Raw genomic sequence first — 12,847 nt, 5'->3', positions numbered from 1 at the left:
CTTATCGCCTGATGAAGACTAGCAGTATGCAGTCGAAACGTCGCGATCTCCATCACACGTGACTACGTCGTGAGACAAACGAAATAATACTTTATTATTAAATTAATATTGTTTGCCTCCGCATTCGCCATCGGGAAATAATTCACTGTTCAACTGTTCGACACTGACAAATCATTTTATCATTTGATGCATCTTTTTTCTTATTTTTCATCGACCGAATACCAACTTCGTGAAGAGGACAACAGGAATCGCTTGCTAGTGCCTTGTCGCCATGGCAACGGGCTAGAGTTTCTATGACCAAAATATTTCTACTTTCCGTCAGCAACAATCAGTTTTCGTCGTCAACAGGCAATTTTAAAAACGTCAACGTCCAAATGTGTTTTACTTTTCTCTCTTGCTCAATATCAAATGGGGTTAAGATTACAGTTTGATTAATTTTGCTTCACTAATTTATCTGTTACTTTAATTTAAAAAGATTAAGTTTGAAATATTTGCCCTACATCGGCGTAATCAGTGTATACCCTGTGTATACCCTGTGTATGCGATGTGTCTACGTGATTCTTTTCATTGACGTTAATAATGGATGAGTAACCAGGAAAAGGCATTATAACAAATGTAAAAAATAGTTCTTTGGTTAACAAGTTCAAAGTTATTAGCTTTCGTTCGCTATTCTGCAACCTTTGACACTGTAGTGGATAAAAAGCCCGAACGTGGAAATATATACGGTGAAAAGTAGGAAGTTGAAAAACCACAGGTGCCTTTCGTAAACGTTATAAATAGTGTATTTGTCAAAAATTTGTTTATTGAAACAATGGCTTGGCGAGATTGCTCAATACTGTCTGTGAAATACTGCAAATATTTTAGTGGAAATATGGAGATGAAACCAAAAATTGAATTACTTACCTAACGAATTGGAAAATACAAGTGTGTGATTGATAATGGCATGACTGTAGTGTAGTCATTAAGTTTTAAGCTGGACAATTTGTCACTAGAATCGTGGCATGTTGTTTATTTAATTACCTTGACTTTTCAATCTGCTATTTTCACTCAATATTGATATCTGTGAATTGACTTGGTGTATTGGACTCTGCGGAAAATTGATTTATTTGGAAGTTTAGAATCATTTCGTCGCTTTTCAAAGATAAGTCTCTCAGTCCTCGAATTTAAGGGTCGGTGACGGATAAATAAATCTGTTATGGGAGACAATAACAAACAATAACATCACTTATTGCTGAAATTTAAACGATTGTTTGTCATAGTAATGGCATCAGTATAATTAGCTATCCATAACAATTTATTGGGGTTGAATAGGCTAGTTTAGATATTGCAATTGACCACGAAGGGGCATAAATAGCTGTTTAACAAATAAACATTTTCAAACATGATATAGTGGGCATTATTACCATTTGAATCTTCTACAGCTATAATTCATAAGTTTGCCTCATGTCGCCAAATAAATTCCGGGAAATTATTGGTGGCATTATTGATCTTTTGTGAGCGCCGACACGATTCCAAACATATTGTTACTGATATTAGCAGGTTGCAGCAGCACTGATATAGCTTTTGAAGTATTGACATTTCACGCCATCTGTGTAGAGGGAACTGCATGTGTAAAAGGTTTGACAGGGTTACACAGGTACAGTATGTTATGTGTTTTTTTCTATAAGTCTCTATAGACACCACCGTAGATATCATTTGGCGAGATGAGTTTCAGTTGTACGATATGTGCATAAGAGCGGTGACTTGGTGTCACATAAAAGCAAGCAGATACCGATACTGCAGATTTCATATTCGTTCCAATTCAATGTCGAATTCATCCAAAGTTTTAGTAAACGTACACAAAAATAGATCAAACATTATTTAGTTATAGGTTTACTTTTAGCAAGAAGTGTACTTTCATTTCATATGTTTTGAATTAAGGCATTGACGAAAGATCTTTGCAAGACGATCAACACTATTCGCTGATTATTCATATTTGCATTTCCATAATTTCTCATATAAAGGAAAGCGTTTGCATCAATGTTGAAAATACAACGTTACTTCCCTTCAAATCGATTTTATGTGTAATTGAAACTTTGCTAAGCGATGAAAACAAATTCAGTCAACAAACTCAGTCTCGGCAGATTATATCTCAAAAATTTAAATTTACACTATGAATTTGCAGGATTCAATATCTGTTGAGCAACAAATATGTCGAACGATGCTGAAACCTTTTTATATATTATGAGTTCAGATAACGCAAGGAAGAACCACGGCTGATGTAAATATTATTTTTGTTTTTGTTCAGTAATGCAGTCTCTTGAAAAGAAATGGGATATGCACTCTTTTTTAAACAATAATTTTTTTCATATGAAAGTTGCATGAGGCTGAGATTGACCAAAATTTCAAGAACACGAGCGCCAAGAACATAACCAAGCTAAAAAAAAACTCGAAACATTTTCATTTTCTCCACTTGTTTTGCATTGGGCTCCAAATCAATACTCCTGTCTAAAAATTAAACAGAATGTAACATTGGAAACATATGAATAGATATGCAATCAGCAAATTTTCACTGAGCAAATGGGATTTGGGCCACTGGGACTGGAAATCACAAACAAATAAAAAATTATCAAGACTTAAAGAGGCCTTTTTATATTAATCATATTTTATTTTTTAAATTCAAAGTAAATTGTTATTTATTTAATTAATATTTTACTTTTTAACATTGTCAAGCGTCTTTGAACGTATGGCAATGGCGCTATACAAATTATTATTATTATTATTATTATTATTATTATTATTATTTTTATTATTATTATTATTATTATTATTATTATTATTATTATTATTATTATTATTATTATTATTATTATTATTATTATTAGAAAAGGGACTGGGAATTGGAAAATCGGGAAAACAATAGGCTGGTTAAACCTCAGCTCAAAAACTAGACGTTTTTATAAGAATAGCGAGTAAAAGAATTCGCCGGCATTTCAATTTGATTGAAAGAACCCAAATGTTACGTGAGATTGCTTCTAAGAGCGCACAAACTCGAATTTTCTTTATAGATATTAGATCTCATACGCAGCGGAAGGGAGGTACCAATCTTCCGTTCTACAATCATGGTAAATCAGTTTACAAAACGGTTCAAATTAGATATTAGCTGCTTAATTACAACAATTTTGAAATTAGCGACTTTCTTTTCTTCATGTTTTCAGTTTAGGGTTATTTCAATCTCAAGAGAAATGCACATCTTCTTTGTTGGTTTGTTCTTTGTGGCATTCCAAGTCACCTGTGATGGCGCGCCCGGCGGCCCTTTTCCAGCGCTTCCTGCCGACATCTACATGGGCAAATATCAGCTTGAAAAACGCCAAGGTGAGATGGATTCTGTTGTGCTGAGTCAATAGGCACGGTTAACGCATTTATAACATTCTGCATTGACTTAACACTCATAGATTGTCAGCCAATATAAACCCTTTGATGGTGCCAACTGTTACATTATTTCATTAACTGGGCAATATATATTTGGTCAAACTATTTAAATTTTTGGGCCACAATGGTCACAAAACTTAGTCGGTCACTGGCTGCGGTCACATCTACGACGTAACTAAAGTTTAACTTTAGTTAGTCTCAAGTTACATGACGTCATACCTAACTATAGTTAGTGCTTTCGGTCGACTTTGCGGTCACACCAATGCAGTTAACTACAGTGAGTTCTGATTAGCCTTTGGATAATTTTGAATTAAAATTAGTTCATGACAGCCCTTGTTGTTGATCCGTTAAGGTTACTGTAGACCTTCAGGGGTGTCTTCCGGAAAATCGTCCATACGCGCGTTTCTTCTTACAAAACCTTGGAAAAGTATATATCACTGTAAAGCTAATAGAATGAAAAATCTAAAGAAATAATTATTTTAAAGATTTAGTCTAATGGTAAGCTCGCGCAAGCCTTAAACGCAACACTGACGATGTTTGCTAAATTGAATAACTTGCTTTCGTGTTCGCACGTAGACCAAACAAACTGGACAGTGTCAATCAGCAGGTAATGGACTACAAAAGAGTGTGAGGCTTTTTGGATATTCCTTTTGGTTACTGAAAAAAATCTATTGTAAACTCGGCGATTAGAATATTTGCTGATCTTCGTCACGTAAGAAGGCGTAAAACGCGAAATATTTGAAATATTAAAAAAGCCTCACGCACTTTGGCGCGTTAATAACCAAAGAACATTTTGGCAAGTTTCGTTAAAATCCGTCAAATCTACATACCCTATTAATTCGCTTGAAGCGGTGGAATCCTCGCAAAAATAAAGCCCGATTTTTTGCTCCTAAAGCTTTGCAAGCTTATCACACCTCATCAAAGTGTTTGTCAACGCGGTCATGCCGCCGACCAATGAAACACAAGCTTGCGTCCCCAGAGACTCTTCAACAAAATAGTCCATTGAAATTCACTGAAAACATTATTTCGCAATCAAATCATGGTCGAATTGATTTGAACGTGGCTCAAGGGGACAAAAAGTTTTCCAGAACCGTAAATTTGGCCCAAATATTTGGAGTACTAGCAGCTAGTAATGTGGAACGTAAGGACAACAAGAATGGATTCTAACACGGAAAAGTAAAGGAAAATGAAACGCTGGCAAACGGGAAAGGACGGGAAACCAGCGGCGAAAAAAGCAGCCAAAATCGGCTGACCGGCGATCCCAAACAAAGTGCCGTAGCGGGGATGAATTTGCTTGGGAAAGCTTTCTCTTGAGTGTTATTGTTCGATTTGTTCTTGAGCTCCAACTGAACATCAATTTGCTTCTGGCTTTCTTCTAATCTCCCTTTTTCATTTTCGTTTTCTTTGACGCGGTTTTCTTACGAAGTTTCGTCTAAGTTGTGTTCTCTCTTTTCGACGAACTCATATCCCATCACATTATTTTTTACAGACTTTTGCATGAAAATTCACTGATCCTTGTGCCCTAACCCACGCTAAACAGCACAGCTCTTTCGATGTAAATAAAACACTCAAATCTGCGTAACTCGAGTCGCCGGATGAAGTTTGCCGCGAAAAATGTACGGAGCGCCCCATGCGTAATAAGGATTATAACACCTTTTGCTATTTTTTTAACTTTTCTGAAAAGTAGTTTTTCCTCGATATCTCGCGTTCATTTAACAATTACATTACTTTTTTCACCAAACTATAAATCAGTGTTTTAGGTTTAGAATGAGCAGAGAAAAAAATGTTCGCATAATTTGGCCTCTGAAGGTCTACAGTAACCTTAAATGTAAAAAAAAGTTGACCGGTAAAAGCTGTGTCTAGTTGTTCCTCTTTTTTTTTGTACGGCATCTCGGCTTCGTAGAAAAAAATGAAATGAGGAAAAACTTTTTACGGATGCTAGACACCGAAGAATTCAAGCTTTATGTTTGCTAACATTGGTTATATGTAATTTCTTGGCATGTTGTTTTTCCTTTTTCCCCTCAGTCTGTATTGTTGTGGATCACCGAGACGTAAATTTTCTAACTATAGTTAGAGTGAACAGAGAAGCGGTCACATTACCGAAATAGATAACTATAGTTATCCCCGTCTTAACTATAGTTAGTAGCCTAGATGTGACCGCAGCCAATGTATGAACGACTTGCGTACACGTTTACGCAAGTCGTTCATACATTGTCTCTAAATATTTTCACGCACGTAAACGCGAGTAAAAAATTACGCGTCAGTGCGTAGGAGGCTATGGAAATCCAGCATTATTGTGAAACCAGTCCACTCAAGAATCGGCGCATGCGATAGTAATTCCCGTTTAAACAGAGCAACGTGTACTAACAAGATTAGACAGATTAATTGGGTACGGAAACAGTGAGTTAACGGATTTTAGAGGGTAGAAAAGAGTTTTTTTGAGTGTTGTATGTTTTGAAAGTTTTTCTGTTATTGTATGTGGTGTTAAGTAAAAAAAGAGTAGAACATTGAACAAAATAAATTAATTCAGTTCATTTAGCTGCGGGTTAAGTTTGTACAAAACAATTTAACGTGCGCGTTAAAACAAAGCAACGGTGCCAACGTGACGTTTTAAAGTAAGGGGAGGAGCCACAAATGCGATAATTGGCCACAGATGTGATGATCCCCTTAAAAATAAAGGTGTGACTACAGATGTAACAACACCCTAAAGAGTTAGTATAGGCTTGACCACAGATTGTTAGATAAAAGATAACATTGACGAAGTGTAAACAACAAGATGATGCCCCTCAATCAAAGTTGGTGATGTCGACGGCGACCGACTTGCATATATACTTTATAGAGGGAAAGGGTTATGAAGCCCGGCAAAGTTCTTTGTTGCAGGTTTTTGTTTGCTGTTTGGGGGGTTGACGGTGCACAAAACCTGACAAAATACAATAGGCGGTCACGTGTGTTCATGCAACTAACCAATAAAAACATTGCGATTACGTAACTCATGCATAGTGTATAAGCCCTAAACAAAATATGTGCACTGCAACCTAAATCGTGGCATTTTTGTTTGCTGCTTTGATGTTTGCCGGGCTACGTAACATTTTCCTTCTATTAGCTATGGTGCTTGTAAGTTGAAAATTACTAACACATGTATCGTGCTTCCTCCAATGACATCCACACAGAATCCACCCTCAGAATCCCAAGGGGCGGTTAGTTGTGGAGACACAGAAAAAACCGAGAACAGAGTTTCCTGCTCGGTCAACTTCGTGTCAACCCGACTTATCGTCCCTGGGTCTCCAAGAATGCACTGAATCCCACACCACCAGTTTCTATCAGAAGCTCAAAAACTGAATTGTCTACACTGCTTTCATACATTTGTATTTTTTCTTTATGCGTCTTGTCCTTGTTTACTCCTGGATGCCGAATGAATGGTTAAGATAGTCACGTTTAAAGTAGTTACTAATAAACTAATTTATTTGAATTCGCTATAATGTGATTAGTTTTAGATTCTTAATCCTATATTGATTATTCGTTTAATTAATTGATGTAATTTTTTTTTTCCATTGGTGACTGAAAAGGGAGTTGCAAATAAAGTATGTATTTATGTCTGGATTTATCAAACCGGGTCAAAGAAAAGTGACGTCAGTATTCTTGAACATGTACGTTACTGCGCGAATTGGCTTAAAACGCCACAAGAAAGGGTGAAAAAAAATAAAGACAGCACTGAAAGATAGAGAAGAGAGAGGAGAAGAGAAAAAAGACTGACATTTCCTTTAGGTTCTTATATTGTCGAGTTTGAAGAGAAAACGCGTTTACAGCAATTTGCGCTTAAAACGGTGAAAATTTCCTTGACCTGGTTTTGATAAATCCAGACATATTTATTTATGTAATGTTACTTATTGATATTTTGTAAAATGTATTTTTCAGCTGTAACGCCACCACCCACACCAGGTGAGCTACATTTTTATTAGCTTTGATTTTTTCATATCATGTCATGTTAAAGGAGCTACGTCACGGACAACACATTTTGAAAAAAGTGGCAAAATTTTTCAAAATTGTTGTTCAAAATTTCTTATTTTCGCTTTTGATTACTCCTTTGTTGTTTTTCCAAGTTAGAAAACTATTATTTTGAGGATTCCTTCAATTTGAAAGGAATCAGAAAAATGACTTAACATACCGTGACATTGCTCCTTTAAAGCATTTAGCCCGAATTTATAATATAAATATTTATTCTATTTAACAATTAGTCCGGCGAGCCCGATATTTCTACGAGCCAGTAGTCAAAGACGCGCACCGAAATAGACCATTTCCGAGTTAGCCTTTGCCAGCTCTGTTTCAACACGAGCCTACGTGCGAAACCATTCAAATGAAAGTGAGATTGATTTGCGCATATGAAAGGTTTCGCAAGTCGACTCGTTTTGAAACAGAGGCAAAGGGTAACTCGGAAATGGCCTATTAGCTATCGCTCATAGAAAATGAGGCCGAGAAGTCTAATAATTTTTTTAGAAACTTTGAAGGATTTCAATCCAAAGTCCTTTATGTATTTTTAAGTCAAATATCAAGACTAATTTTCCCTTTTAATAGAAACGCGGATGCGATTGTGTTTATCAGAAAATAGACAACAATGAGAGAATCAATCAGATTCTCGGATTTTGAATAGAACTCGTTATTTTTATAAAAAAAGACTTATCATTTAGCAATTAACAAGTTATTTTTACTTATCGTGATTGTAATCTTTGCTCCTCAGTATGCACTCAAGAAGAGCTGGCCGAGCCTTCCAGCTGTGCTGGTTATCAATTATTTGGTTTTTGTGATTTAAGTTTTGATGAAGTACCTTTCATGAGGGCGTGTAACCTTACCTGTGGAATCTGTCAAGGTAAATAGAATACTAGGGTGTCAAATACATACCAGTTATGCAGCGCTTTCGAGTGGTATACTTAACAATTATTCCACGAGCGCGCGTTGGATATGAGATGATAGATAGCCAACAAGGCGCGTAGCGCCGAGTTGGCTATAACGATCTCATATCCAGCAAGCGCGAGTGGAATAATTGTTTTATTAAAAACGCCCAAAGAATTGCAATATTTGAGCTTCCCAGCTGTTTTCGTTGACGTGTATCGGCTACCGTGGTCAATGGTATATAAGCTCATATACCATGCCTGTTAACCAATCGAAACGCAGAGATTGCAATAATGTCCTTTAAAGTCATCTTTATCAGTCCGTGAAATTGTGGAAAACGAAAATTGTTTACGAAATAATTGCAAATGATATTCCTTGTGCAAGTCCAGTTTGCTTGTCTCTGTTGTTTGCAGTTGAATCTGCGGCTGTCATCATCAAGAGTACAATAGCTTTAGCAAAATTATTGTGTTAATACGAAGCTAAGCACTACATAGATCAAGTCCGCTGAAGAAAGAGACAGGACCCTGATGCAAGCTAACAACCTGTATTGAATTGCTGAGCCTGATTTTATGACAAAAAATGTCATGATGTTTTTACTTTCTGAACGCAGTTTCGATAGATTCCGTGTAGGCAAGGTTTAGATTTTTTCATTTAGGTCATTTTTTAAATAAATGTGGTGCTCCGCTTTTAAGCTTGCCTATAGCTATATATTACATTATCCTTTTCATCCGGAGCCCTAAAATATCAACCCAACCAAAAAAGTGGTAGGGCTATAGCCCTACCGGCCTCTCCCTCTCCGCGGTCCCTGATAAATATGGAATATTCCACGAGTCACTTGATAGGTATACCACGAGAAATTGTTGTGTATCTATTTTATACCATGCCATAGAAAATACGCTTACTAAATTTTGTCGAGAATAAGATCGCAGCGCACGATGGGAAGGTTGGGTTGAACACCGTCGCATGGCATGGTATAAAACGTTGGAACTATTATGGTCATTTTGAGTGCCCGGGAATATTTTGTAGCTCGTAGTGTTTAAAGTGGAAAAACGCACGTTTTGATTGGCTTATTCAAAGAAGGATTCAGTTCACCTAATGACGCTGGTATTGTGACCTGATCAATGTCAGGCAAAACTTCATATCTTTGGCGCCAGGAATGTTCCAAGAATTAGGCATTCTTGTTCACTGTTGGGAAAGGTTGACACGACTTTGGAGCGCAGAGAAAAGCTTTTGAATTGAACCTTGCTCAACACTGGGTTTAATGACTCTTCCTACCCTCCAAACAGCTACTTTAAGAACCTCGCTTTATTCTATTGCACGCATAATCTTGTTTATCGTGCACATAAGGGCTTGTGAAATTTACCCAAATTAATTTTCCGAAAGAAACTTTTTTAATTTTTTCTTCAGTACCACCGCCGACGCTACCCCCAACGACTACGCCACCGCCTACAACAACGCCGCCCCCTCCGCCAGGTGAGCTTTTGAATGGTGTATGCAACTTAATTTTTGTCCATATAGTCCCAAAACCGTACTATAAATGATGTTCACCAATTTCCAAATTTCGACTGCAAAAGAAGCAGTAATGTGCGTTTCTGTGTTAGAGGTATCTGTGGTAATTATGTCTGTGGCATGAAACTGTGCTTTCTAAAAGTTTCCTTCACCTTCTGCCTAGCTAAATTTTAAGTTTCGCTATTAATGCAGACTTTATCTCTGGACAATTTGCGAATATCCCTTTACTTTCACACTTTTCTCCAGGCATCTATAAGATCAACATTTTCGGCTTTCTTGTACATTGTTTTTAGCATCATTTTGTGTTTTGGAAAAACCGCCCATCTAGCTTGTCGAAAAATGTCGAGAACGAAGTCAAAATCTCCTCCAAAGTATCAACGTGTTCAAAAAGAGTTCTGAAGAAATTCAGAAAAGCATATTAGTCAGCTATGTTTTTTCGTTTGCATTTTTTAAAGTCGCATATTATACAACGGCCTTCAACATCAATATATTTTTTATATAACTTGAAGTTTAAAGGATATTTATTTTGAAAAAATAAATGAGTTTATGTAGCTTTTTATATAATTCTTTCTCAGCTTCCGGTTAGGGACTTCCGGTCATCCGGGATATAATTTCATGGGCTTTTAGGTGAAGGAAGCGTGGTTACATTACTCTTACACTCAATACTTAACAATTATTCGCCTTAGGCGAAGTGATTATTCAACAATAATCACTGAGCCTAAGGCGAATAATTGTTTTAGTATAATTTTTAGAGGTGATCATCAAGAACTTAAAATAACAGTAAAAGTGAGTCCGCTATGCGAACATGTGTGGACTTTCATTTGAATAAAAGTTGACATTATGAATTAATCAATGAGTTACTGTAGCAGTCAACAACTTCAAGTTTCGAATCGAGTAATTCGAGATACAAGGCGAAAAAACAAAGAACTTATCAATCAATTTATTTTCTACAAGACTATTGGAAGAACAAAGTGTACTATTACTTGTCTTATGTACTACGCTTCAAGAAACACACGTTACCATTGCCGCTTGGGATGTCACGCAATGTGAAGGAGCGTGGTGTGACCCTTTGTCACGTCGTTCACCACAAATGCCTTTTTTTTTCATGCAAATAAAAACCTAGAATCCTACAAGAACAGCAGTTATTAGACCAAAAGCCTTTCCTTACCGCTAGCAAGATAGGATACTATTTTCATTAAAAAAAGGAATGTTGCGTGGAGCACGTGAACTGTCTCGCATCGCTTGTTTACACAACCCTTACTTTTTGTGTAAAGCTTGTGTAAACAACTCATCGAAAAACTTATTTTCTTTCAATGTGTTCTTTTTTTAACCTTTTTGGAATAAGAACGTTTCAATAAGCTTTCACAAATAATTTCTTAGTAGCTTGCGTAGAAAGGCGGAGAAATATATTTTTCTTTTCACGAAATATTCACTTGGAGTCGGTGTTTTGAGAGGCGGCGAAGGACGTTATTTGAACCGACAATTAAATTATTTTGTCGCACGGTTTGGATATATGCATGTTCTACGGTTCGATGTTATTTTTATTCTTTTCATGACAATGTTTTAGTTCAGTTCTGAATTCGACATCGGTCTTTTGTTAAATATACTACTTAAGAGAAATGGAGCAGGTGAATTATATCCCGGAGTCCAAGACAAGTAAAACAACATGATCAGCGAACTTGTTTTGATACAACTCGTTGTGCATTCATTGTGTGTGGCAAAGCTGAAAGAAATAAATAACCAGACATTTGATTCGTTCTAATATGCGAATCAAAAATGCTCAAGCCGCACAGAAAAACAAACACTGCGGAAAGTGAGTCAAAAGTGTGAAAAAAAAAGAAACGTGACCTACGACCGCAGTTCAGCTCATAAGATATGCAGATTTCAGCCGTCGCGATTGTTATTTCACTTTTCATCTACGCCACCGCTGCCTTTGAAGTTGTTCCTTGATGTATATTTTCCAGCCACCACACGCTCTTCGAAAGATGTGTCAAAAAAGGCTTCTAGATTCAAGAATAAAGTGCGATTACTCGATACTGATCGAATTTCTGGGTTTACTGCCTTGGCTGCTTATCTCACCGAAACTTCGGATTCTCCGATCACTGTCGAAAACTTCCGAAAGCACTAACCCGAGTTATCACGGAAAGTGACCCCCCAATCGGAAAAAACTGCATTTACAACAATGTGTAGACTTTAAAGTCCACACAAAAATAACGATAGCAAACAAGAAAACAGCAAACACAAGTGTTCGCTTGCATACGGTGTAAACCAGTATGCAATTAATACAATCAGAATTTATTAATCGGGCGGGGCCTGGGCCCGATTCATAATCTGCACGGAATTTTTTTTTTTTTTTTTTTGTCGGTAAATCGATCCAGACCCACGCGGCCCAGCCGGCTCTTCTGTCACGGTCACGCAAGATTTAATATTTAATAGCGATCAGCCGATCACTCGCGTTTAACACGAACACTCTGCTCTCTGAAATGTATAATTTTGTTTCATACCATATTTTACAAGAAGAGAAGGCTGAATATAATCACATAGCGAAAACCAAGACCGCTTGGACATGTCCAAGCTATTTGAAACTACCACTACGTCAGACCCCTGTCACGCGATCTCTCGCTTGTAGCTATAAATAATCATTCACCTATTTTCTGTTTGAATACTCTGCGCTCTGTTTGTGTGAAATATTTATTGTTGTGTTACTCAAGCGTTTGGCTCGGAGCGAGTGCAAGTCGTACAATTTACCCGGAATGTGTTAAATATTGCAAAACGACGACTTATTTTCTGGATAGCCCAATTTTTGTTTTGAGTTTACGGTATTTTGAGAATCGAAACGTTATCGAAACGTAAGTTGCAAGCTCAGCAAGAATGTGCCAAAGCACGGGATACACGTCATCGCGCCAGGGGAATTACCAAAAGCTTGTCGGAAGACGCTAAACGGAGAAACACAATGGGATGGCCTTAGTCTACTCTTTATTTTGGCGTGATTTGGCTTTCTTTTAAATGAACTGGTTTGGGTTTATTTTATTGAACATTC

The 12,847-nt window shown here is 37.0% G+C and overlaps 1 protein-coding gene across 1 annotated transcript in view; it reads left to right on the top strand.

Annotated features, from left to right (window-relative positions):
- Positions 1 to 1,575: 1,575 nt before the first annotated feature.
- The window catches only part of LOC144646957 (uncharacterized), a 27,204-nt gene continuing 15,932 nt past the window's right edge, over positions 1,576 to 12,847 (top strand). The window contains exons 1-5 of the mRNA XM_078506681.1: positions 1,576 to 1,636; positions 3,198 to 3,354; positions 7,327 to 7,350; positions 8,147 to 8,275; positions 9,706 to 9,771. Of these exons, the coding sequence (XP_078362807.1) occupies positions 1,607 to 1,636; positions 3,198 to 3,354; positions 7,327 to 7,350; positions 8,147 to 8,275; positions 9,706 to 9,771 (406 nt within the window). The 5' untranslated portion in view covers positions 1,576 to 1,606. The remainder of the gene's footprint in view (positions 1,637 to 3,197; positions 3,355 to 7,326; positions 7,351 to 8,146; positions 8,276 to 9,705; positions 9,772 to 12,847) is intronic.

This window comes from Oculina patagonica, chromosome 3, assembly GCF_052425735.1.
Source record: "Oculina patagonica isolate OP01 chromosome 3, crgOcupat, whole genome shotgun sequence".
Lineage (NCBI taxonomy): Eukaryota > Metazoa > Cnidaria > Anthozoa > Scleractinia > Oculinidae > Oculina > Oculina patagonica.
This window is presented reverse-complemented; position numbering and strand designations above follow the sequence as displayed.